Genomic DNA, 24,038 nt, shown 5'->3' on the forward strand with positions numbered 1-24,038 from the left:
GTGCCAAACCCTCCAAATTATACAGTGTTGGCATATATCAAGACCCAAAGGCAATATTCCCACCAGGTTATGCACCTAGTGTTATATCTCTATTTGTCTTTGCACAGATGCAGATAAATTTGGGAAGGGAGAGCCTTGATTATTAGGAAGTTTCTGCATATATATATATATATGTATGTATATATATATGTATATATATGTATGTATATATATGTATATATATATATATGTATGTATATATATACATTTTTTTTTTTTTTTGGTCTTTTTCCAGGGCCACACCCGCAGCATATGGAGTTTCCCAGGCTAGGGGTTGAATCGGAGCTGTAGCCAACAGCCTACGCCAGCGCCACAGCAAAGCCAGATCTGAGCTGTCTGCGACCTACACCACAGCTCAGGGCAACGCCAGATCCTTAACCCACTGAACCTGAAACTTCATGGTTCCCAGTCGGGTTCATTAACCACTGAGCCACAATGGGAACTCCCATGTATATTCTTATAAATCACTTTGCTATATATGTGAATAGTAAATACACAGGCAGATTAAAGGACAACTGCCACTTTCCTTTTACTACTTTCTCTGCTGTATGACATGTACCCACCTAGACCAGGGTGTGAAGTCCCCCATTAAACTAGGAAAAGACTGGCTACTAGTTATTTATACTTATTTAACTTCAGAATGGGTTTCTGCATTTTTTGTTCTACATCTCTAATTGTGTAATAAATACTTAATCGCCACTAAAGCATTTTCATTTTATCTAACAGATGGAAAATCTCTGTAGCCCTGCTGTGGGTTAAGATCTGACTGCAGTGGCTCAGGTCACTGTGGAAGTGTGGGTCTGATCCCCAGCCTGGTTCAGTAGGTTAAAGGATCCAGCATTGCCACAGCAACAGAGTAGGTTGCAACTGAGCCTGAATTCAATCCTTGGCTGGGACCTTCCATATGCCACAAGTGAGGCTGCAAAAAAAAATTTTTTTTAATTAAAAAAAAAAAAAAAAGGAAGATCTTTGAGGTATAATGTATTCCAGAGAATGAGGTATTAAAAAATTTACATTTTGGAGTTTCCTGGTGGCTCAACGGGTTAAGGATCCACTGTTGTCACTGCTGTGGCTCTGCTTACAGCTGTGGCACGAGTTCAGTCCCTGGCCCAGAAAGTTCCACATGCTGTGGGAGTCGTGAAAAAAAGGAAAAAAAAATTCACCTACTAATAACCAAGACTTCAAAGTTAATCACATACAATCTGAGAAAGAGGAAGGGTGCATGCAAGTTGATCTCTTTCTACTTCCTATCTTCACTGATCCTCTTATTTTTCCAGAAAGAATAAGCCTTGAAATGGCTATTTAAAGCTGCTAGAGGAGCAGTGATTGCTGCTAGAGGGTATAAATTTGTACCCGCTCAAAATTAAATCCTGGAAGATTCAACTGGGAATCACTATCCTCTGCCATCACACCACTGCTAAGCCTACTGACATTTACAAGACATTTCTTCTTGCATCCTATAGCCTAAGACTTCCAGAATAACCTTTGTTTCAGAAACTGAGAGTTTAATTATTTCTACATATCCTGACATCCTTATATACCTACATTATTTTACTTGTTAGAGTTGTCTGAGAATGTATGCTATTGGAATGGATACTCCGTTCAGTGATAAATGTGGAAAATAAGACATGAAAAGAAAAACCTCCTTGATAAAATTTATTATCTTCCTCACTAATCTTAAATCTTAATATAATCCTGTCTCTAGACTCAAATGTAAATAGATTTCCAAATCCCAATGAATCCTAATCTTGGTTTTACTCATTTACCAGAAAAGCTCCAGCTCTGTATTCAAATAAAATAAAAAACTGTCAAAGTTTCCCTCCCCTGCTGGAACTGACAGGAAAACCAAGCAAACAACCAACCTAGTCTCTGAATCAGTTCAACAATGTACCATCTTTATGCCTTCTCTAGTTTCTTATACAAAAAAAAGAAAAATATCCCTCAAACAATTCCCTACTCCCCAACCTGCTCTTTTCTAACAGATTTGGCAGTGGGTCTTACACTCAACACTTTCCCTGCACAAGTTGAGGTTGTTAAGATCAACTACCACTTCCTTCAAACTGCCTAACCTTTAGACTGCTGCATCATAATTAAACAATTTAACCAGGGAAGAGGCTTTAAACAGTCTGACAGTTCCTCAAAAAGTTAAACATAAAGTTACCATTTGACCTAGCAATTCCACTCCCAGCTATATATCCTAGGGAAATGAAAAACACATTCCCATACAAACACTTGTATACGAACATTCACAGAAGTACTATTTACAGTAGCTAAAAAAGGAAAACACCTCAAAGGTCCATCAAGTGACAAATGGATAAATAAAATGTGGTACAGTCATACAATGAAGTATTACTCAGCCATAAAAGGAATGAGATACTGATACATGCTACAACATGGATGAATGTAAAAAACATTAAGTTGTCAACCGTAAGAGATTACGTATGATTTTATTCATCTGAAATGCCCAAAATAGGCAAAATCCATAGATAAAAAGTAGATTAGGGATAGTCTAGTGCTGGAGGGGAGGAGTGAAGGGAAAAGGAGTGTGTCAGCAAATGGGAACAGGATTGTATTTGAAGGTGAGGGTGGTGAAAACATTCTAAAGTTGACTGTTGTAACTGATGGTTGCACAACTTTGTGAATACACTAAAAAAAAAATCAATCATATGCTTCAAATAGGTGAAATTGTATGTGAATTACATCTCAATAAAACTTATTTAAAAAGGGAAGGTTTAATATGGTTTCATTAATCTATTTTTTTCAAAACCATTCCTTTTTTCAAAATTCAATTGCTTAGTCTATCAGCCCAACAATATTTAAGAGTATGATCCACAAGGAAGAAAAGAAAGATGTATATTAGATGATCACAATAGTTCCACAAATTTAGACACCTGGAAGGTTGAGATGAACTGAAATGGATTATAAAACAAAATAAGAACACATATCCCAAGATTTCATAAAGCTATTAGTAAGCCAAAAATAAACACAATCATAGCCTGCCAGGTTAAGTTTATATTAACAGTCTACTAATACTGTGCTAATATTCTAGAGTTCATTTTGTAATATTCAAGCTTAGCTTTGTAGCAAAGTAATAAAAACAAAAAAACTAAGTAAACTTTTATCAGACTGCAAATACCTTTTAAAGTATTTCTGAAGACATTTCAATGACAAGGAAAAATGTTCATGATGAAATAGTTTTTCTCTTTTTTATGACGAAACACTTGAAAATTAACTCAAAGCTATATAAATAATATTCTAAAGACATAAGGTATGTGAACAAAAATGCATCAAAGTTTCAACAAGTTATCCCTCAACTGTGGAATCATGAGGGGGATTTGGGTTTTAATTCTTCACTATTTCCAAGTTTTCTACAATAAGAATGCTTACTTTTATAATCAAGAAAAAGGCAAATACCAGACACATTCATAGTTTTAAATGTATATATGATATACATACATGATATAACATAACCAAATATATATATAACTAAATAGGCATATGTTAGTTATCATCAACTGATACGGCCCAGTTTTTTAACACTTGGATCAAGAGCTAGCACTATCCTAACCATCAGGAGGCAGTTTTCCATGCCACCCTCTTCCCAAACAAGCAGGCTCTACTCATCCTATTTCACCTCCTCCAAAATGAACTCAACACTTAGGAGTATGAATAAAACTTCCCAGGTGACTCCTCCATACTCCCACTGCCATCCTAACTCCTTTTGGAACTGCTGCTCAAAGTAAAAAGCTTTTATTGTATTTTCCAGGATGCCCGTAGATAGCAACTAGCTTCAATTTATTATTTTTTTAAGGCGGCACCTGCAGCATATGGAAGTTCCCAGGCTAGGGATCAAATCAGAGCTGCAGCTGCCGGCCTACACGACAGCCACAGCAAGGGCACGGATCAAATCTCATAGATACTAGTCGGATTCATCACTGCTGAGCCACCACGGGAACTCCTAGCTTCAATTTAAATAACCAGTCAAAAGCACAAGCCACAAGAACGTGGTACCAGGATCACTAAAGGGGACAAAGTGACAAGCATCTTTGGCTTCTTAGTAAGTAAAACTTACTCCAAGAAAATACACTAGAAGAATATGCATTATCCAAACAATAAATTAGTACACTGTTTTGCATTAAATAATAAAACATTTAAATGTAAAAGATACTGAAAATTTACATAATTTGCCCATCTAAAAAACACAAAGCAACTCAAAAGATTACTACAAGTTTTGTAGCTGACTGCCAATATGACATAATTTTTTAAAAAGTCAAGAATGCATTGTGGAACTACAAAAAACATTTTAAAGTGTTCTGTTGATTTCTGCCCCAATGCAGAGAAATTTAGGGCAAATTTTAATTTGTACTTTCATTTAATACTAAAAACAACAACACCACCTACAGCTATTCTGCTAGGCAGCTTTACTTGAATTTGAGTTAAATTTAGTTAGCATGTAACATCACTGAAAATCAAGGCAGACAAAAAAGATTTTATTTGAAGACTAAAAATAATTACTTATTAGAAAATCCAAGCCAGTTTTTGGATGTCTTTGAATAGGTCTAGATTTTGGAAAGGGGAATAAGAGAAGCCTGAAGAATTTAAGAATCCCAGGGAGGCACTGTCAAAACTAAATATACTTCCTGGGATTAAGAAGCAAGTAATGACATTCTTCACTGCCCAAGAGCAGGCTAAAAAAGCCGGAAAAGTCCCTTGTTTGGATTTGGGAGTTCCCTGAGTGAAGAGATTGTCTCTTATCTTTGGATTCCTGGTGACTGGCACAAAGCAGGTCAATAAATGTTTGCTAATTTAAAAGGAGAAAATGTCTGGACTAGAAATCAAGAAAGAAGGAAAGAAAGGGAGGGGAAAAAAAAGGAAGGGAAGAAAGAAATCATCTGAAACCAGAGCCGAATATTCATGTAATTTGAATTCACAGAAACAAATTACTTAGCCTATTTCCCCCATGATACCTTTTTTCTAAAAACCCCTGAAAAATCCACTAGTGAAGTTTCTTAATTAAATCATAAAAAGGTGCATCTGACAAAAGGCCCCCTGTTAAATATTTCAAAACACTTAAGTCTACTGTGTTTTATGTCTATTAAGTATATAAATATGTAAATATATGGAAAATAAAAGTGAGGAAGTTGAGATAACAAGCATCGGATTTTCAAATATTTCAATTTTACAAGCTAAGTTTAAAACGTATAAAAGTTTTTTGTACCAGTTGGTGGTGGGCATAAATATCCCTCAAAGTTAACAAGACACTAAAAATTTTACATAGCTGTATTTCCCCCTTAGAATAACGCACAGCTACACACACACAAACAAAATGTTTCCCCCAAAGCAAACGTCTCGTGGACCCAGTAAGATGTTCACATCTGTTAAAATCCGCAGTCTTTAACAGTGAACACGGACTGTAGGCACCAGGGGGCCTCCCAAGAATAACTTGATAGCAAAAGGAAAGGCAAACAAGAGTTCCCTGTAAAACTTTGCTCCTTATTCAGTCTTACGACTGCAGGAAGGCTTTTTACTCAGTCTTAGACTGCTGGAACGCTTGCACATCTGGAACAAATATACTGTAGTTTGTTACACAACGGTACACACAGAACTGAAGAGATACACACATGGGCGGATAAAAAAGAACTAGCGCCCTCTCCGCCGCCCCTCAAACATATAATCTTCTGTGAAGATTTTCCAAATGTAAGCACACACTGCTTCACTGTACCAAACACTTATCTTCAGGAAATTTGAAAGCAAGTAACAATGCACATGCAACCCTTCCACGCTTTCTGAGAGAGGACTCTACATTTTTTTCTTTTAATAGCTTAGTTTCTTTTCTACACACTCTAAAAGCAGTTTAGCGATGACGCAAACTTCAGGGCAAAGGGATTCACTGGCAGAAAATCGCGATTGACTTTGAGTAACATCCTGGCCGCTCCATCTCTTCTCTTTACCCTAACATAAAACTATCCAATAAAAACAGAAGGGCCCAGAAACTTCAAAAGCTGTGAAGACTTGTAAATATCTTTTAAACACAAGCGAAGCTTGACAATCGACCTTTTCTAAGTTTATGCAGAATTTAAAGCCTGCTCAAACCTGTTAAATTCTCAAACCCGAAAACCAAGCGCTTCAGTAAACATGTCTACATATTTCGTATTTCTTGCGTGCATCTTCAGCTCGCTCAAATACTTTTGTTTTACTCATTTTTAAAGCTAAATAATAAATGAAAGCTACTCAACTCCATCTTCTCCTTAAATAGAGCTGGTCCTGGAAGCATCAAGTAAAAAATGCAGAACAGATCAAACAGTTTTCTCAAGGAGAAGGTTTTATAAAATCCACTCCCAGAACAAGAATCGGAGGCAGCCAAGGGCAAGGCACAAAGAGAACAGAGAAGGAATACACTTTCCACCGGCATACAAAGCACAAGAGCACGCATCCTGGCACCCTCTTTGGGAAGGGTCACCCAGCAGCCCGGGGCTCCTCTACCCGCGTTCGGCGCGCCGCTGTGCGGGTCCCCGTAGGTCCGCAGGGGCACTGCCCGCCCGCGGGGTCAGCCCCTCTCGCCCGCCTCACCCCCACCCCCCCACCCCAACCCCGGGCCGTGTTCCCGGAGCCCGCTTCCTCCGGCCCACCAGCTTCTTAGCCCGCTCCTCGGCGGCCGCCCTGGGGCGGGAAAGGGGGTTCCCGCCCGCTCCGGTTGGCGGAGGAGGAAGCAGGGCTGAGGGAACCTCCCCTCTCCGCGGCCGGCCAGGCCCCGACTCACCCTCCAGCAGTCGGGTGATGAGACTGTCCACGTTCAGCTCCCCGTCCGCCATCTTGTCGGCACTAGACGCTCCTTCCCGGCCGCGGGAACAAGGGCTTCTCGGCGGCAGAGGCTGCGGCGACCGCTCGGCGTTCCCTCACCTACAAGTCACGCGGCGTTTCGACCCCGGTTCCAACTCCCCCTTCCCCCAGGCCCTCCCCCACCCCCTCCCCACCAAGTAGTGGAGCGCCGCACACTCGGAGGCACACACGATAAATAAATAAATAAACAAGCGGAGCCCCCACGAACCGGGCCGCGTCAGACCCAGCCGCCACCTCCTCCTCCTCGGCACCGCCCAACTCCGCAAAGCTCACCAGCGCCGCCGACGGCCCCACCCGCAGCGCCACTCACTCCACACCGCCCTTCCCCGCCACCGCGCCACGCAGGCCTCCGCGCAGCCGCACGGCGCACTCCTTCGCGGCGCCCCCCCCGTCCGCCAGCCGCGGCGCAATCGCACTAGACTCGGTTCTGCCGCCGCCGCGTCGCCGCCTTTGCGCAGGTGCGTCGCCTTCCCTCTCCACTTCCACTGCGCCGAATCGTCGCGGCTGCGCAGGCGCCCTCAAGGCTCCCGGGGGTTTGATGCTCTGGGAAAGCTCCCATTACGCAGGGCGCGCGTAGGCAGGGCTGACCTTCCGCTTCCCAGCTCCCTGAGGCTGGGCGCTCAGCAGACGACGTAGTTCTTGTGCTCTTCCCGCCTCGCCTTTCTTTTCTTGGTTTCAATCCTGGTGTTGCAAGCCAATTCCCGGGTCTTGTTAGGCGGGAAACACAGACTGCATTACCCATGTTTGAAACTGGATTTGCGCGTTTGGGAAGCAAGAATGGGGTTACTCTGCTGGAAAAGCTTGACATTGCAAATGAGGGATTTTTACCCTACGGTTCCACAAGGTTGGTTGCCCTGGTGTTCCTAGATGAAATAAATTAAATTGGGCCCTGAGGGTCAGCAGTAATAATGTTTTACGTGGGAACTGCTTTCTGCTCTCTACAGAGCGCTTTCACATAGCTTACTGTTTTTCCACAGTGTATTTTTGAGCAAGAAAAAAATACCTTCATTATATTGCTTCATCATCGTATCTTATAATTGTTGTTGCATTTTTATCTCCTACACTCTACTGTGAGCTGCTATAGGGTAAACTAAATTTATCTTTGTGCCTGCAGTTCCCACTAAGTATCTGGTACGCGGAAGAGAGGGACAAGGAAGCACAGAGGCTCAGAACAGTTCGTTGTTCACCTCGTCTTTCTACCACATAATTCTGCCTCTAGAAATACAGGAGAAAGAGTAGCCACGCAAAGCTTCTAGGTAAGCGAGAGTTTTTTGGCCCGTTCTCAGAGGTGGTCAGATGGGAAATCTTTACTCATTCCTCAGGTGTTTGTCCACAAAAATCAAACAAGATGCTGTCTCAAGCTCAAGGCAGTGCTGCTCCCGCTCACCTATTGCTAGTAATAGCTGACATTGATGAGATCTTTTTATGTGCTCTGGCGTTGCTTTATTTATTTATTTGTTTATTTTTGCTTTTTAGGGCATATCGAAGTTCCCAGGCTAGGGGTCAAATCAGAGCTGCAGCAGCTGGCTTATGCTACAGCAACAGCAATGTCAGATCTGAGCGCATCTGTGACCTACACTGCAGCTTGAGCCAATGCTGGATCCTTTAACCCACTGAGCAAGGCCAGGGATCAAACCCACATCCTCATGGATACTATTTGGGTTCGTTTCCCCTGAGCCACAATGGAAAACTCCTCTAGCACTACTTTAAATGTGTTATTTCATTTAATCCTTACACTAGCCATATGAGGTAGGCATTATTATTATCTCTACTTTGTAGATGGGATTTGTTAAGGCACGGAATCGTTAAATACCTTGTCCCAGATCACACAGATAAGTAAGTGGCAGAACTGGGATTCAAACTAGTCACCTAGTGCCAGAGTCTGCACTCTTAGCAATTGTGATATATTCCCTGTCAGTGTATGTGAGCTGAGGTGCTTAAATCTGCATATGCTGTATCATAAACTTCGAGAACAGAAACCATAGGGTTTTTTTTGGGGGGGAGTATGTTGTCCAATCAAGTGCTTTATGATGCTTCAGATGACTTACAGAGATAGGATTTCCTAATCCCCTTTTTAGCTTTCTCTCCATTTTGAGATTTTTTAAATTTTTTATGCATTGATGGTGAACATAGAACAGGTGACAAGCTAGAATGATGATCCTGTTTGGAGAAGCATTTGTAAACTCTTTTTTTTTTTTTTTTTAGGGCTGCACCCACAGCATATGGAGGTTCCCAGGCAAGGGGTTGAATCAGAGCTGCAGCTGCTGGCCTACGCCAGAGCCACAGCAATGCCAGATCTGAGCCGTGTCTTCGAACTACACCACAGCTCATGGCAACACTGGATCCCCAACCTACTGAGCAAGGCCAGGGATTGAACCCGAAACCTCATGGTTCCTAGTCAGATTTGTTTCCTCTGTGCCACCACAGGAACTCCTGGGAGAAGCATTCATAAACTCTTATTGCTGCCAGTTCATCTTGGGGCCTTTCGGTGTGAAGAAATGGATCCTTATCAAATACTTTTGTGAAAGAACATTTACATCCTGCTTTATTCCAGAAGAAAAGATTTAAGGTAGCTTATTACATATATACAGTATGACAAAAATAAGTACATAGAAAAACAGGACAAAAGAAAACTGAAAGTGGAAAAAATAAGATAAAGCCAGCAGTTCTGTATGCAAAATGCATGGTATGAGGTCCTATTGGTTTGCTGGAGATAGGTCACAAATATGAGTCTAAGCTTTCTAGCAACCGGGGAAAATTGCAAGTGGAGTAAATGTTCTGGGTGAGCTGGAACTGGAACAAATAGACCAGCTTGTGGAGTTGGATGCCACTTTCCCAGATCTCTTCCATGAGCCTCTTAAAGGGTAACAGAATGCTTGGAGCAGTTATAGATATCTGCTTATCTTCCAGTTTTCATGGAGCCCATGAATCCCACGAAAACAAACTTTGAGCCTCGTCTACAATTAGTGTTCAAATATATGCAGATAGATTTGATGGACCAGGGACACCCAAAGGAAATTGGATTGCAAAGAGAGAAAGTAAGCATCTTAGGGAAGGTCACCGCAAGGAGAGTAGGGCAAAGACAGAAGCCAGTCTCAGTGGAGTTCTGGGAGTCAGAAGGTCTTGGAGCGTGGTTCTGAGTACTGCCCGGTACTGCCCGCAGATGAAGATGTCCCTTCACCCCCACCCCACCAGCTTTTCTAGTGCCTTAGAATCCTGGGTAAGAAGGGACTATTATAAAAATGAAAGAGCTATATCACTAGCGGCCAACCAACTTTCCTGTGGGATCTCTCTCCAAAAAAAATGATGTGTGATTTCAGAAGCAGACTTATTCAGATTTTGAAGTTTAACTAGTGCATATATTACATATTACCTAACACCCCAGCAGCTTCTGGGACCACTCACTATAAACTGAAACATTAATTTTTTTTTAAATCATAATAACTATCCATGTCATGTAAGGTACATAAAGACTACATTATGCCTCATATCAGGTCAGGTTAGAGTTGCCATTTAAGTAGCCTTTTTTTTTCCCAGAATAAAATGTATTTATTGAAGGAAATTTAGAAAACAAAAATATAAAAATCACCTATAATTTCACCAGACGTAGATCACCACTTTTCCATTTTATTTCTGAATATATACTTAGGTATAATTTAATATATAATGTTATAAATATTATAATGTATATAATATTAGAGAGAGAGAGAGATTTCCCCTGCTATCTGAACGTAGAACATTCCTATGAAGCCTCTTATGAGCCAAAATGTTATAAAGCAAAAAGCAATTATCCTAGGACACATCTTGCTAACAGATGAACAAAATAAATTGAGATAAAGTACAGATGCTCACAGACACAGTTCAAAGTTATGGCAGCATGAGGATGCTGAGTGTAGTTGAGATGCTGAGTGTGTTTCCTAGGGAAGGAACTTGGGGGTGCTTGGTGTATGTGCTGCGTCTGTAACAGCTTGCTGTAGGACTAATGCTAAACACTATATTTTTGCTCTTTACCTTTTTTTTTTTTCCCAAAAATGAAAATCCTTTTTGGATTTCTTTCGGTTAGCAGACAAAGGTACTCATGTAGATCTTTCATAAAAGTGAAATTGCATAGAGCAAACTTTCTAAAAGCGAGGGATAGCTATATACCTATTTTATAAAATCAGCATCACGCTTCAGTTCCATTTCATCCTACTGTGCTAAGTATTTTTGGTGTCACATTTATATGAATCTCAGTTTTCAAAGCTTATTTAGAACTTAAAATGTGGGTAAGAGATTGAGGACAGAGGAAGAGGTAAGAGGTAGAGATCTGGAGGCTGGAGGAGACGGTCCTCCAGGCAGCAGCAGCAGTAGAGGTGGTTGGAGCCCCATGAGGTTCAAGGGTGGGTGGGTGCCAAGGAGAGAGAAGCCTCACTTGGCAGATACTAACACTGAGGAAGCTCTTGGCCTGAGTGTGAGCAGTGGCCCGTGGGCAGAGTCAGAGAGGTCATAGGTTAGGGAAATCAGCAGCTTGGAAGCAGAGGAACGAGAAGGGTACCAGTCTTGTAGGAGGTATGGTTTAGACCACTGCCAACAAGCGGTGGGTAGCAGTTCTACAGAGCACCTGAGTCTGGTTACCAGCAGACTTCAGAGCAAGGGACTAGCAGAGAGTGGTTCTGATTACATGTAGGAAACTGCTTCCCACTCTTTCTGAACATGTGGCAAGACTTAAGAAAAGGATCAGGCTAAGTAGGGTCCTGCTCCTGGTGAGACCAAGATTATAAATCTAGCAGACTAAAGAGCAAACTCTTAGCTAGACCTCCAACTCAGTAGGGCATTAGACAGTGATGTGTGGGAGTCAGCTTGTAATGGCTCATGAGAGCCAGTTGTTAAACTTTCAGAAATCTTGCAAGCCAGTTATTAAACAGAGTCATTATTTAATTTGGATTCCTTTTCTTTCTTTTTTTCTTTTTCCCTTTTCTAGGGCCACTCCCACAGCATATGGAGGTTCCCAGGCTAGGGGTCTAATCGGAGCTATAACCGCCGGCCTACGCCAGAACCACAGCAACATGGGATCTGAGCCGCATCTGTGACCTACACCACAGCTCATGGCAATGCCGGATCCTTAACCCACTGAGCTAGGCCAGGGATCGAACCCGCAACCTCATGGTCCTTAGTAGGATTTGTTAACCACTGCGCCATGATGGGAACTCCCTCCTTTTATTTCTTTTACTTCTCTGATTGCCATAACTAGGACTTCAAAAACTATATAGAATAAAAGTGGTGAGAGTGGACATCCTTGTCTTGTTCTGATCTTAATGGAAATGGTTTTGGCATTTTATCATTAAGAATGATGTTAGCTGTAGCTTTGTAATATATGGACTTTATAATGAGGTAGGTTCCCTCCATGTCCACTTTCTGGAGAGTTTTTATTCCTAAATGGGTGTTGGATTTTGTCAAAAGCTTTTTCTGCATTTGTTGAGATGACCATATAGCTTTTAGTGTTCAGTTCGTTAGTGTGATGTATCAGATTGATTGATAAAAATATGGAATGCTTCACGAGTTTGTGTGCAATCCTTGCTCAGGGGCCTTGCTAATTTCTCTTTATTGTTCCAATTTTAGTGTAGGCTGCTGAAGCAAGACCAGAGTCATTATTTTAAAACTAAGTTAGGAGTTGCTTTGTGGCTCAGCAGTTAACGAACCTGACTAGTATCCATGAGGATGTGGGTTTGATCCCTGGCCTCCTCAGTGGGTTAAGGCTCCAGTGTTGCCTTGATCTGTGGTGTAGGTAGCAGATGTGGCTCAGATCCCAAGTTTCTGTGGTTGTGGTGTAGGTTGACAGCTACAGCTCTGATTCAACTCCTAGCCTGGAACCTTCATTTGCTGTGAGTGCACCCCCCCAAAAAAAGACCAAATAAATAAAAAAAACTAAGTTATATAGACTCACAAATAAATTATAACAAAAACAAAGATGGTGATTACTTAAGACTCATCACATTCTATATATGTTGCTACATCTTACTGTTATGTGTGATCCAGAGGTTGTTCACATGTATCTGCGTGGTGGAAATACTGTTGAAATGCTACTATGCTTTTGTTTCTAACTCTACATTCAGTGACATTACATTGGCCATGGTGGGAGTATTTACATCAAGGAAATTAGTGCATGCGACACATCTATAGCTTTTTCCACCAGAAAGCTCTTTGTTAAACATTTACCAGCAGAGTTCTCGCTGGGGTGCAGTGGGTTAAGAATCTGACTGTAGAGGCTCTGGTCACTGCAAAGGCAAGGGTTAGAGCCCCAGCCTGGTGCAGTGGGTTAAAGGATCTGGTATTGCCACAACTGCTGCATAGATCACAGCTGGGGCTTGCTTGGATTCAGTCCCTGATCTGGGAATGTCCACATGTTACAGGTACAGCAATTAATTTTTTTTTTTTTAATTAGCACAACACCAGGCTTAGATATAACATGCATGTTAATATCCTTGGGTAATTTCAGAAATGTCTGCAGGAAATTGGACTTCCTGATTGTAAAAGACTTGGGGAATCATGATTTGGGATCTTAATAAAATCATGATCTTTTTTTTTTTTTTTTGGATTTTCAGGGCCGCATTTGTACCATATGGAGGTCTCCAGGCTAGGGGTCTAATCAGAGCTGTGGCCACTGGCCTACACCACAGCTCACAGCAACCCTGGACCCTTAACCCCCTGAGAGAGGCCAGGGCTTGAACCTGCCACCTCATGGCTCCTAGACGGATTTGTTTCCACTGCGCCATGATGGGAATTCCAAAATCATGATCTTACTTATACTTACCTGATAGGAAATGCCTGGGACAGATTAGTGCTTAGAGAAAACCAACTATGACCATGCTGAGACCAGAGAGATATGTCTATGGATTGTCCTCAAAGAAGGCACTTTGGAACACAGTGAACAGCAGCCTCATGATTCTTTTTTTTTTTTTTTTTTTTTTTTTTTTTTGTCTTTTTGCCATTTCTTGGGCCGCTCCTGTGGCATATGGAGGTTCCCAGGCTAGGGGTCTAATTGGAGCTGTAGCTGCCAGCCTACACCACAGCCACAGCAACGCAGGGTCTGAGCTACGTCTCAACCTACCACAGCTACAGCAACGCGGCAGGGACCAAACCTGCAACCTCATGGTTCCTAGTCGGATTCGTTAACCACTGCGCCACAACAGGAACTCCAGCCTCATGATTCTTTTTAGAAAACACAGCACAGACTTTCATAGGGATGTTTGATATGCCTCTTGATATTGGCCAATAGCCAATATGATATGAAAGCGAGTAGGTTTAGACAGTAAATGTGGAGGTTGTAATAGTAATATACACCTCTTTGCTGCCTTGACTCATCCAAGATAGCTTATAAATGAATGAATCGACATTCATCAGGCTGTCCTTCCATAAATATGATTCCTCTTAATCAAGTCTTTAATATGTCTTAAATGGCAGTAAGTTCTAAATTTTACTAGCTATACCTCAAGGGCAGACATTGTCTAGATCAAATGTCACAGGCTTTTGTAGTCAGCTTGATTCAACAAAGTTGAGAAACCAGACACGGACATACGCAGCAGTAAGAGGCCACCCCTGACAATACAGAGCCAGACCTCAGCCAACACCTAGGCAGGGCCAAGAATTTTCCTTAGGATTAGCTCTGATTTCATTTCAATGCATGTATGAGAGAAGAATGAAACGCCAGAGTTACCATCTAAGTCATATGGCCTGTCCTCAGTTATTTTAGCCCCCCATTATAAAGCCAGGTGTAATTAAATGCCCCTTCTGCCCTTGGCCAACAACCTCCCGCTTCCCCCCATTTCTGACACCACCCCCCACCCCCCACCCCCAATGCCCCTTTCCCTCTCCCTCCCCCCACTTCCTTTCTCACAGTGGTGCATTGTCTCTTAGGGTAACTCTCTAGTGTATCCTTCAAGATAAAATGATCACAAAATAAATGCCTAGTAATTGAAGGAGTTAACCGACTGTATAGAACTGTTAACTATATGGCAATTAAAGTTGGACCCGCAGCTGTCACTAAGGAAGACTGTTTAATTTTTGAAGAGTTGATCTGTGGCTCTTCTTTTTTTCTTGCAATTAGATTACAGGGCCAGCTGTCTATTTAGGTCACTCCTCATTTGTTACAGTAAAACCATGTCACCAACATGTATGAGATGTTTCTTTTTTAGTGCTCTCCCATCCTGCGCATTCAAGGATATTCAGGAAATGTTTGTTGGTGAAGAAAAATATGCCAAATGGGAAAGTTTGTTTCAAATAAAACTACATAATTTGTTTCTGATAATGGTGGCTCTTCTTACGTAGTATATCCAAGTTATGTATATGACCTTTTCAGTTGGAGAACGTTTACTTCTCAGTGGTTTCATAAGACTCTGTTTCAGTTGGTTTTGGTAAATAAAACAAACAAAAGGGTATTAAGTTCTGTAATGTAGTTATAAAATGAGTGGCTCTCCCATAAGACCACATTTAAATGAATGGTATGGATCTCCTAAAACTAAAACCAGATGTGTCCGTGAGCTGTGAAAAATATTTATTGGGGTGACATTCAACACTTAATAGGACCTTTTATATAGGAAACACTGGTTAAGTAGCATACTTTTGAGTTATTCAGATTTTGACTGAAACCAAATCCAGCCTGCTATAAATACATTATTATTTTTTTCTTTTGCATGTGGACGTTCCCAGGGCAGAGATCAAATCCATGCCACAGCAGCGACCTGAGGCGCTGCAGTGACAATGCCAGATCCTTAACCCACTGCCCCGAAAGGGAACACCTATAAATACACTCTTGATTGAAATCCCCTAATATTACTCATTTTATGAGGGCACCTTATGGTAAATAGACCTCCAAAGCAAAGTGAATGATGAACTGATTCCATATTTATGAAATATTGAGTCTGTTTGATTCTTTACCGAGGAAGATGTGATCGTCCCAACTTTCAGGTGGCGTAATGGCTCTCTGGGGAAGATGACCACAAAATGATTTGGATAGTGGGAAAAGCATTGGCTTGGAGGTGGGAGACCAAAGTGGCTGAATAACCTTAAACAAATCTCTCCGTCTTTCTGAACCTTGGCTTCATTACCTACAAAATTAGTCCCACTAATGAATGATCTCCAAAGTTTTTTCCAGCTCTAGCAAAACTTTGATTCTAGGACACATAAATGAAACCCAAAATGTAACATAATATGGTACAAGCTGTCCCCACTTAGGAACTGGATCAACTCCAAAGGTCAATTGTTTGGAACGCAGAATATATTTTCCCACAGAGACTGTGGTACAAGTGGTGGTTAAATTCCCAGATCTGTCTGCAAAATCAATTTAATCCTTAATGTAACTGCAGAAGGGTATCCATGGTACCGTGGACTCTAACCACCAGTTACGTATAACACAGTTTATGGGAAAAGCCATTGAGGGTTCTAGTCTGGCATGGCAGAAAACATCTATCAGTGTTTTCCACTACCCTAAGTAATAGGCATGAAGCAATTCTAGTTCTCATTTACAGGCTGACCTGGGCCTATAAATGTGAAACAAAGCTGGGACTGGCAGTGTGGAGAGTGAGGGAGACAAATACCTCTGATCCCATGGGCGGTGGGGGTGGGGTGGGGGGGTGGTTGGTGGTTGGGTTAAGGACAAGTCATGGTATCTGGGGGTTTGGTTGCCAGGAAGGAGTTGGGGCACCTCTAGCAGTGGTGTTTCTGTTAAGGCAGAACCCAAACTGGCTGGGAGAGCCAGTGTCCCAATGCCCAGGTGACAGGCTCTGCTTCTTTGTCAGAAAGATAGCTTCCTGCGGGAGGTTCCTCAGTGCATGCTGGGAATTTTGATTGACGTCATCACATTTAATCCCCCAAAAAATCTTGTGAGGTAAGTATTTTCCCTTTTACAGATGTAGGAATGAAGGCTCAAAGGTTTAGGCTTGCCTTAAGTCATAAGATCAGTCTGATTCCAGAGCCCTGGCTGGAATAAATAGGCAGTGCAATTTAGAGATTGGGACTGGTTCTTTGATCAGCCCTGGGACACTGGTGTGAGAGGAAGTGGGAATTGAGGAGAGGGGTGGGTTGTGTCAGGGGCAGCAATCTGCTTTGATGGCGGCAATAGTTTGCTCATAGCACGATAGAAGCAGGCAGAAGGGGAGTGATTTCTCAGTAGGGCAGAGACTTCAGGGGTGAGAGGGAAGCGGGGTTCATTCACACTTACAGCCAGAGGCAGGGGTGTGGAAGGCCTGCCCCACACACCACAGAGGGCTCTGGGGCCAGACCAACAGTGCCACATATGCAACCCTGATTTGTCCATATTTTATGCTGGGCCTGCAGGACTAGTGCTCAGGAGTGTGGTTCAGATTCTGAGCTTTTTAGAATTCCGAAAAGGAAGAGGGCAATGAGGTCAGGTAAGGCCATACTAGAAGTGGTGCAACTGGGGGCTCAAACTGGGTTGTAGAGCATTGTAGAGTTTAGGTCAATGCCTTTCAATATGTTTGTCATCAGAATCATCTGGGGAGGTTTTTTGAAATACCAGTGTTTGATGTCCCTTCCATCCCTTAGGAAGTCCTATCTAATTCTCAGCACAGGGAGTAGAGGAGAGAGAGCATTTTGAAACAATGCTCTGGGGAATTCTGTTAGGGACCCATGTGTCCCTCCTCCACGTCTCACTGGCATAGAGCTCAAAAAATGAAACATATCAAAGGGAGTGAACTCAGAAGAGCCAGGGAAGGGCTCCTCAGGGGAAGGGGTTGTTTCTGGAAGGCCTTGTGCACACAGGGAGGAAATAGGGGAGGGGTGTGATTATGAGGAGCAGTCAAGGAGGAACTGGAATGCCGGATGGCAGAGTTTGAACTTGATGCTGTTTGAAATAGGAAACTGTTCGTGTATTCACTCATTCAGTGACTATCTCTAGAGTGCCTCCTCTGTGCCAGGCACTGTGTTATGTGCTGGGGATACAGCAGAGATTGAAATACAGTTTTTGCTCATCAAACTTATATTCTGGTAGAGGAGGTACAGGCTAATCAATCCATCCCATTTGCCTGGGACTTTCTGGGTTTTAACACTGAAAGTGCTTTGGCTCAGGAAACCCCTTAGCAAAGCAGAGTGGCTGGTTTCCTGGGAGGTGAAGAGTGTGTGTGTGTGTGTGTGTGTGTGTGTGTGTGTATAGTATTAGGGGCCATAAAGATACATAAAGCAAGGTAAGAGGTTGGGATTAGGGGTTCCTGTTTTGGCTCAGCAGGTTAAGAACCTGACCAGTATCCTTAATGCCGGATACTTAACCCACTGAGCAAGGCCAGGGATTGAACCTGCATCCTCATGGATGCTAGTCAGATTCCTTTCCACTGAGCCACAACAGGAACTCCGGAGATTGGAGGAATTTTAATGTCATGGTCCTTATTTTTATCAAAGAGGGACCTTAGGGTCCAAGGATTTGACTTAATAACACAAAATTGTCTTTTTTTAGTAGCTAAAACAAAAATTTCTCCTGTAGTTTAGATGAACAGAATGTTTTTAAAATATTCCAGATATTCCTGTATAGAATGGGGTTTGCTTGAGCCATGAGATATGTAAATGTAATGTTTAAACTACTCAGAGCATGAGAAGAAACATTTGTTTAACACCTTCCACTAACTCTATGTGTGCGTATGTTTTTATGGACGTCTGAGAACTATAAGAAAGCAAGCAAAAGAGAACAAAACACACACACACACACACACACACACACACACGGAGGGAAAACTCTGACCTCTTTTCTTAAAAAGTCTCTTCTACACATCAGCCCATTTGATCTTATATGTGTCTATAATGATGACTATCACAAGAATTTCTCATAATAGTGAAACATTAGAAATAAAGTTAAATACCTAATGACTAGGAATTAGTTTAACGATGGTGCTTCCATATAACAGAATACTATGAAGCATTACACATCATGTTGTAGAAGGATATTTAATAACATAGTTAGATATACATTATCTATTGCTAAGTTTGTTTCATTTTTGCTTTTTTAGGGCCATACCTGTGGCACATGGAAGTTCCCAGGCTAGGGGCTGAATTGGAGCCATCACTGCCGGCCTACACCACAGCCACAGCAACTCAGGATCTGAGCCGAGTCTGCAAACTACAGCACAACTCATGGCAATGCCAGATCCTTAACCTACTGAGCAAGGCCAGGGATTGAACCCTTGTCCTCATGGATACTGGTTGGGTTTGTTATTGCTGAGTCATAGCAGGAACTCATCTATTGCTAAGTTTTTGAAAAGGTAGACTATAATTAAAGAAGATCTAAATAAATGGAGCTATTTTTGTATTATGTTCATGAATTGGAAAATGAAATTAAGATATCAATCCTCTCCAAATTAATGTATAGATTCACTGTACTCAATCAGAATCTCAAATACTTTTTTCTTGGGGTGGGAGGTAGGTGGTGGTTGAAATTGACAAGCTGTCTCTAAAATATATATGGAAATACAAAGGATCTAAAATAGGCATGACAATCTGGAAGAGAAAGAACAAACTTGGGAATTATACTACCAAATTAAAATATTTAATAAAAATTACAGTAATTAAAATAATGTGGCATTGGTACTAGAATAGACAAACCAATAGAAGAGAGTAAAAGTCCAGAAACAGACTAACGCATATGTGGTGGGGGAAAAGTGTTCTTTTCAGCAAATGATTCTGGAACAATTGGATAGTCTTATGAAATGAGCTTTGACCACTACTTCTCTACTTCTTACCATACACAAAAAATTAACTTGAGATGGATCATTTACTTAAATGGTAAAACAATACAGCTTCTGAAGCAGACAAGGGAGAATACTTTTTTTTTTTTTTTCCTAGAGCTGCACCTGTGGCACATGGAAGTTCCCAGGCTAGGGGTTGAATCGGAGCTGCAGCCAGCCACAGCCACAGCCACAGCCACATGGGATCCATGGGATCTGAGCCGCATCTATGACCTATACCACAGCTCATTGCATCATCAGATCCCCAACCCACTAAGCGAGGCCAGGGATCAAACCTGCATCCTTGTGGATAGTAGTTGGATTCGTTTCTGCTGTGCCACAACAGGAACTGCCAAGAATATCTTCATGGCCTTAGGGTGGTCAAAAAAATTTTTTTTCTTTTTCTTTTTTTTTTTTAGGGCCGCAACTGTAGCATATGAAAATTCCTCGGCTAGGAGTCAAATTGGAGCTGCTGCTGAGGCCTACACGCTATGGCAACACTGGATCTGAACAGCATCTGTTACCTATGCAATACCAGATCCTTAACCCACTCACTGAGCAAGGCCAGGGATTGAACCCACATCCTCACAGAGACTACACTGGGTCCTTAATCCTCTGAGCCACAATGGGAACTCCCAAATATTTCTTAGGATACAAAAAAAGTTAACCATTAAAGGAAAGATCAATAAATTGGACTTCATTTAAATTAAGAAATTTTGAAGTTCCCATGTGGTGCAGTAGGTTAAGAACCTGACTGTGGTGGCTTGGGTCACTGCTGTGGATGTGCAGGTTTGATCCCTGGCCCTGCTCAGTGGGTTAAAATATGGGGTGTTGCCGCAGCTGCAGCCCAGGTTGCAGCTGTGGCTCAGGTTCAGTCCCTGGCCTGGGAACTTCCATGTGCCATGGGTATGGCCATAAAATTAAAAAATAAGAAAATAAGTTTTGTGAAAGGCCAAGTCACAGACTGAGAGAAGCTATCAAAGAGAGAGGGAGAGAAATTGAATAACTCAAATCATATAAACCAATAAGAAAAAAAGGCAAACATTCCAATTTTTAAAATGGACAGAAGAGGAGTTCCCGTCGTGGCGCAGTGGTTAACGAATCCGACTAGGAACCATGAGGTTGCAGGTTCAGTCCCTGCCCTTGCTCAGTGGGTTAACGATCCGGCGTTGCCGTGAGCTGTGGTGTAGGTTGCAGTCGCGGCTCGGATCCCACGTTGCTGTGGCTCTGGTGTAGGCCAGTGGCTACAGCTCCGATTCAACACCTAGCCTGGGAACCTCCATATGCCGTGGGAGCGGCCCAAGAAATAGTAACAACAACAACAACAACAACAAAAAGACAAAAGACAAAAAAAACAAAAATAAAATGGACAAAAGATTTAGACAAACATTTCACAGAAGAGAATGTTCACATGTCTGGTAAATATCTGAAAAAGTACTCAATATCATTAGTTACCAGGGAAATGGAAATGAAAATCACAATAAGACACCAACTCATGCTCTTTAGAATAGTCAAAATATGAAAGATTGAAAATATCAAACGTTGGTGAAGATATATATTGGAACTCTTACACATTGCTCTTAGGAATGAAAGTTTGGTAGAAACATTCTGGAAAACTGGCACATCTATAAAAGCCAGGTCTAAGGCTATCATGTGACTTCGCAATTCCACTCCTAGGCACATACCCAGCAGAAGTAGGTGCACATGACCACTAAAAGACACAAACAAAAGGCTGATGACAGGGAGTTCCTGTTCTGGCAGAGTGGAAACAAATCTGACTAGGAACCATGAGGTTGTGGGTTCGATTCCTGGCCATGCTTAATGGGTTAAGGATCTGGTGTTGCTGTTAGCTGTGGTATAGGTCGCAAACATGGCTCAGATCCTGCATTGCTGTGGCTGTGGCATAGGCTGGCAGCTGGAGCTCTGATTCAACCCCTGGCCTGGGAACCTCCATAAGCTGTGGGTGTGGCTCTAAAAGGCAAAAAAAAAAAAAAAAAAAAAAAAAAAAAATTTCATGACAATTTTAATTTTTAAAATTCTAAATTATTTATTTATTTTTTTATGGCTGCACCTGTGGCATATGGAAGTGACCAGGCCAGGGATTGAATCCAAGCCACAGCTGCAACCCATGCCATGGCTGCAGCAACACTGGATCCTTTAACCCACTGCACTGAGCCAGGGATCAAACCCGAGCCTCCACAGCAACCTGAGCCACTGCAGTGGGATTTTTAACCCACTGTGCCACAGCAGGGACTCCCAGTTTTATTTTTAATAACCAAAATTTGGAAACAAACTAAATACCCCTCCTTAGGAGAATTGAGAAATAAATTTTGTGTATTCACACAGAATCTTACACAGCAAAAATAGACAAAACAGCAGTCCACTGCTATATCTGACAACATGCATGAATCTTACTTTTTTTTTTTTCTTTTTATGGCTGCACCTGCAACATATGGAAGTTCCCATGCCAAGGGTAGAATTGGAGCTGCAGCTGAGACCTAAACCACAGCCATGGCAACACTGGACCTACACTGCAGCTTTTGGCAACGCCAGATCCTTAACCCACTGAGCAAGAGCAGGGATCAAACTCACATCCTCACAGAGATGTCAAGTCCTTAACCTGCTGAGCCACAATTGAAACTCCCTCACAGACATTATACTGAGTGAACAAAAGAGAACATAAAAGATATATTATTATATGACTCCTTTTACATGAAAATCAAAAACATACAACTAATGAAAAGTGATAAAGTCAGAATAGTATTTACCTCTGGGGCAAGGGCTGTTGACTGGAAAGGGACAAATGACAACTTTCTGGGCTGTTGGAATATCCTTTTAGGTTTCACTTAAGCAAGTATATACTTACATATTGTCTCAAAATGTGTATTTAAGATAAATATTCTTTACCACATGTATATTTTATACATCTATAAAATACCCCAATGAAGTGTATCGCCCTAAATTTAGAGGAAATTTTAATTTTCTTCTTTTTGCTAGGTGTTCTAAATGTCCTCACCTTTTCCTCAGTTATATTTTCCAAAAGGTCTAAAATGAAGGCATATGATAAACTGCAGTGACAAAAAAATAGAAGTTCTTATTTTTAAAAGCAGGAGTGGAACCTCAGCTTCCTATCCAGATTTAGTGCCCTGAGCCTGGACCCGGCTAAAAATAGTTCAGAACCTTGCCAGCTGGTGACCTGGGAACTGGGCTATGTTTAGCAGAAACCAGCACGTGAGGGAAATGGGGTAGAGCCAAGTGGAGCACTGTGGGTCTGGTAGGCATGGCTCTTGCAGCAAACTGAGCCAAACCATCGTCAGGAACTCAGGATCTCCCCCTCCCCCCGCAGACCAGTGGGGAGTGTAGGCTCACAGTTTACTGGCGAGTGCAAATGCAAATTTATTTTCCGTATTGATTAGAAAGGGAGAGGTCCAGCACTGGGAAGCAGATTGGACAAAAAGGAAGTCAGTAGGTAAGCCCGGGTTAAGCCCAGGGTAAACCTTCCTTTTTTCCTTCAAATGGTTAGATTCAATTTTTCTTTTTGCAAAAATGCATTCATTTTTCAGCAACTCAGTTTTATTTAATCTTTTTTTTAATTGAAGTATAGTCGATTTACAATATTGTGTTAGTTTCATGTATATGGTAAAATTATTCATATACATATATATTTATTTTCCATTATAGGTTATTTTAAGATGTTGAATATTATTCCCTGTGTTATATAGTAAATCCTTATGGCTTATCTATTTTATATATCATAACTCTGTACTATGTATCTGTAAATCTCATACTTCTAATTTCTCTCTCTCCTCTCCCTTTCCCCCTTGGTAATCATAAGTTTGTTTTCTATATCTTTGATTCTGTTTCTGTTTTGTGTGTGGGTTCATTCGTGTTATTTGTTAGATTCCGCATAAAGGTGATATCATATAATATTTGTCTTTCTCTGTCCGACATTTCAATTAGTATGATATTCTCTAGGTCCATCCATGTTGCTGCAAATGGTGATATTTCCTTTTTTATGGCTAATGTGTGTGTGTGTGTGTGTGTGTGTGTGTGTATAAAATCATCTTAAACCAGTCATCTGTTGATGGGCATTTGGGTTGTTTCCATGTTTTGACTATTGTAAATATTGCTGCTATGAATACTGGGGTGCGTGTATCCTCCAAATTAGAGTTTTCATCTTTTCCATGCACATGCCCAGGAATGGAAATGCTGGATCATATAGCAGTTCTATTTTTAGTTTGGTGGTTATTTTATGTTATGTTATGTTATGTTATGTTATGTTATGTTATGTTATGTTATGTTATTTTTTTAGCTACTCCAGTGGTACATGGAAGTTCCCAGGCCAGGGATGGCACCCACACCACCACTGTAACAAAGTCACAGCAGTGACAATGCCGGGATCGTTAACCTCCTAAGCCACGGGGAACTCTTGTTTTTAATTTTTTTAAGGACCCT

At 41.6% G+C, this 24,038-nt stretch overlaps 1 protein-coding gene and 1 long non-coding RNA gene across 8 annotated transcripts in view; one reads left to right on the forward strand and one right to left on the reverse strand.

The window, feature by feature from the left end:
• The window catches only part of PPP1CB (protein phosphatase 1 catalytic subunit beta), a 37,216-nt gene extending 29,845 nt beyond the window's left edge, over positions 1-7,371 (reverse strand). The window contains exons 1-2 of one of the 3 annotated variants that reach the window (XM_021085856.1): positions 7,153-7,371; positions 6,800-6,939 (exon numbers count right to left, since the gene is read on the reverse strand). In XM_021085856.1, the coding sequence (XP_020941515.1) occupies positions 6,800-6,851 (52 nt within the window). In that variant the 5' untranslated portion in view covers positions 6,852-6,939; positions 7,153-7,371. 3 annotated transcript variants of the gene reach the window in all.
• The window catches only part of LOC106509865, a 143,098-nt gene continuing 126,499 nt past the window's right edge, over positions 7,440-24,038 (forward strand). For 3 of the 5 annotated variants that reach the window (XR_002342801.1, XR_002342803.1, XR_002342804.1), the window contains exons 1-2: positions 7,466-7,723; positions 7,994-8,135. This is a non-coding gene — a long non-coding RNA (uncharacterized LOC106509865). Of the gene's footprint in view, positions 7,724-7,993; positions 8,136-24,038 lie in introns of all 5 variants that reach the window. The other 2 variants (XR_002342800.1, XR_002342802.1) reach the window with 2 other exon arrangements.

The sequence above is a fragment of the Sus scrofa genome, chromosome 3 (genome assembly GCF_000003025.6).
Source record: "Sus scrofa isolate TJ Tabasco breed Duroc chromosome 3, Sscrofa11.1, whole genome shotgun sequence".
In the NCBI taxonomy this organism is placed as follows: Eukaryota; Metazoa; Chordata; class Mammalia; order Artiodactyla; family Suidae; genus Sus; species Sus scrofa.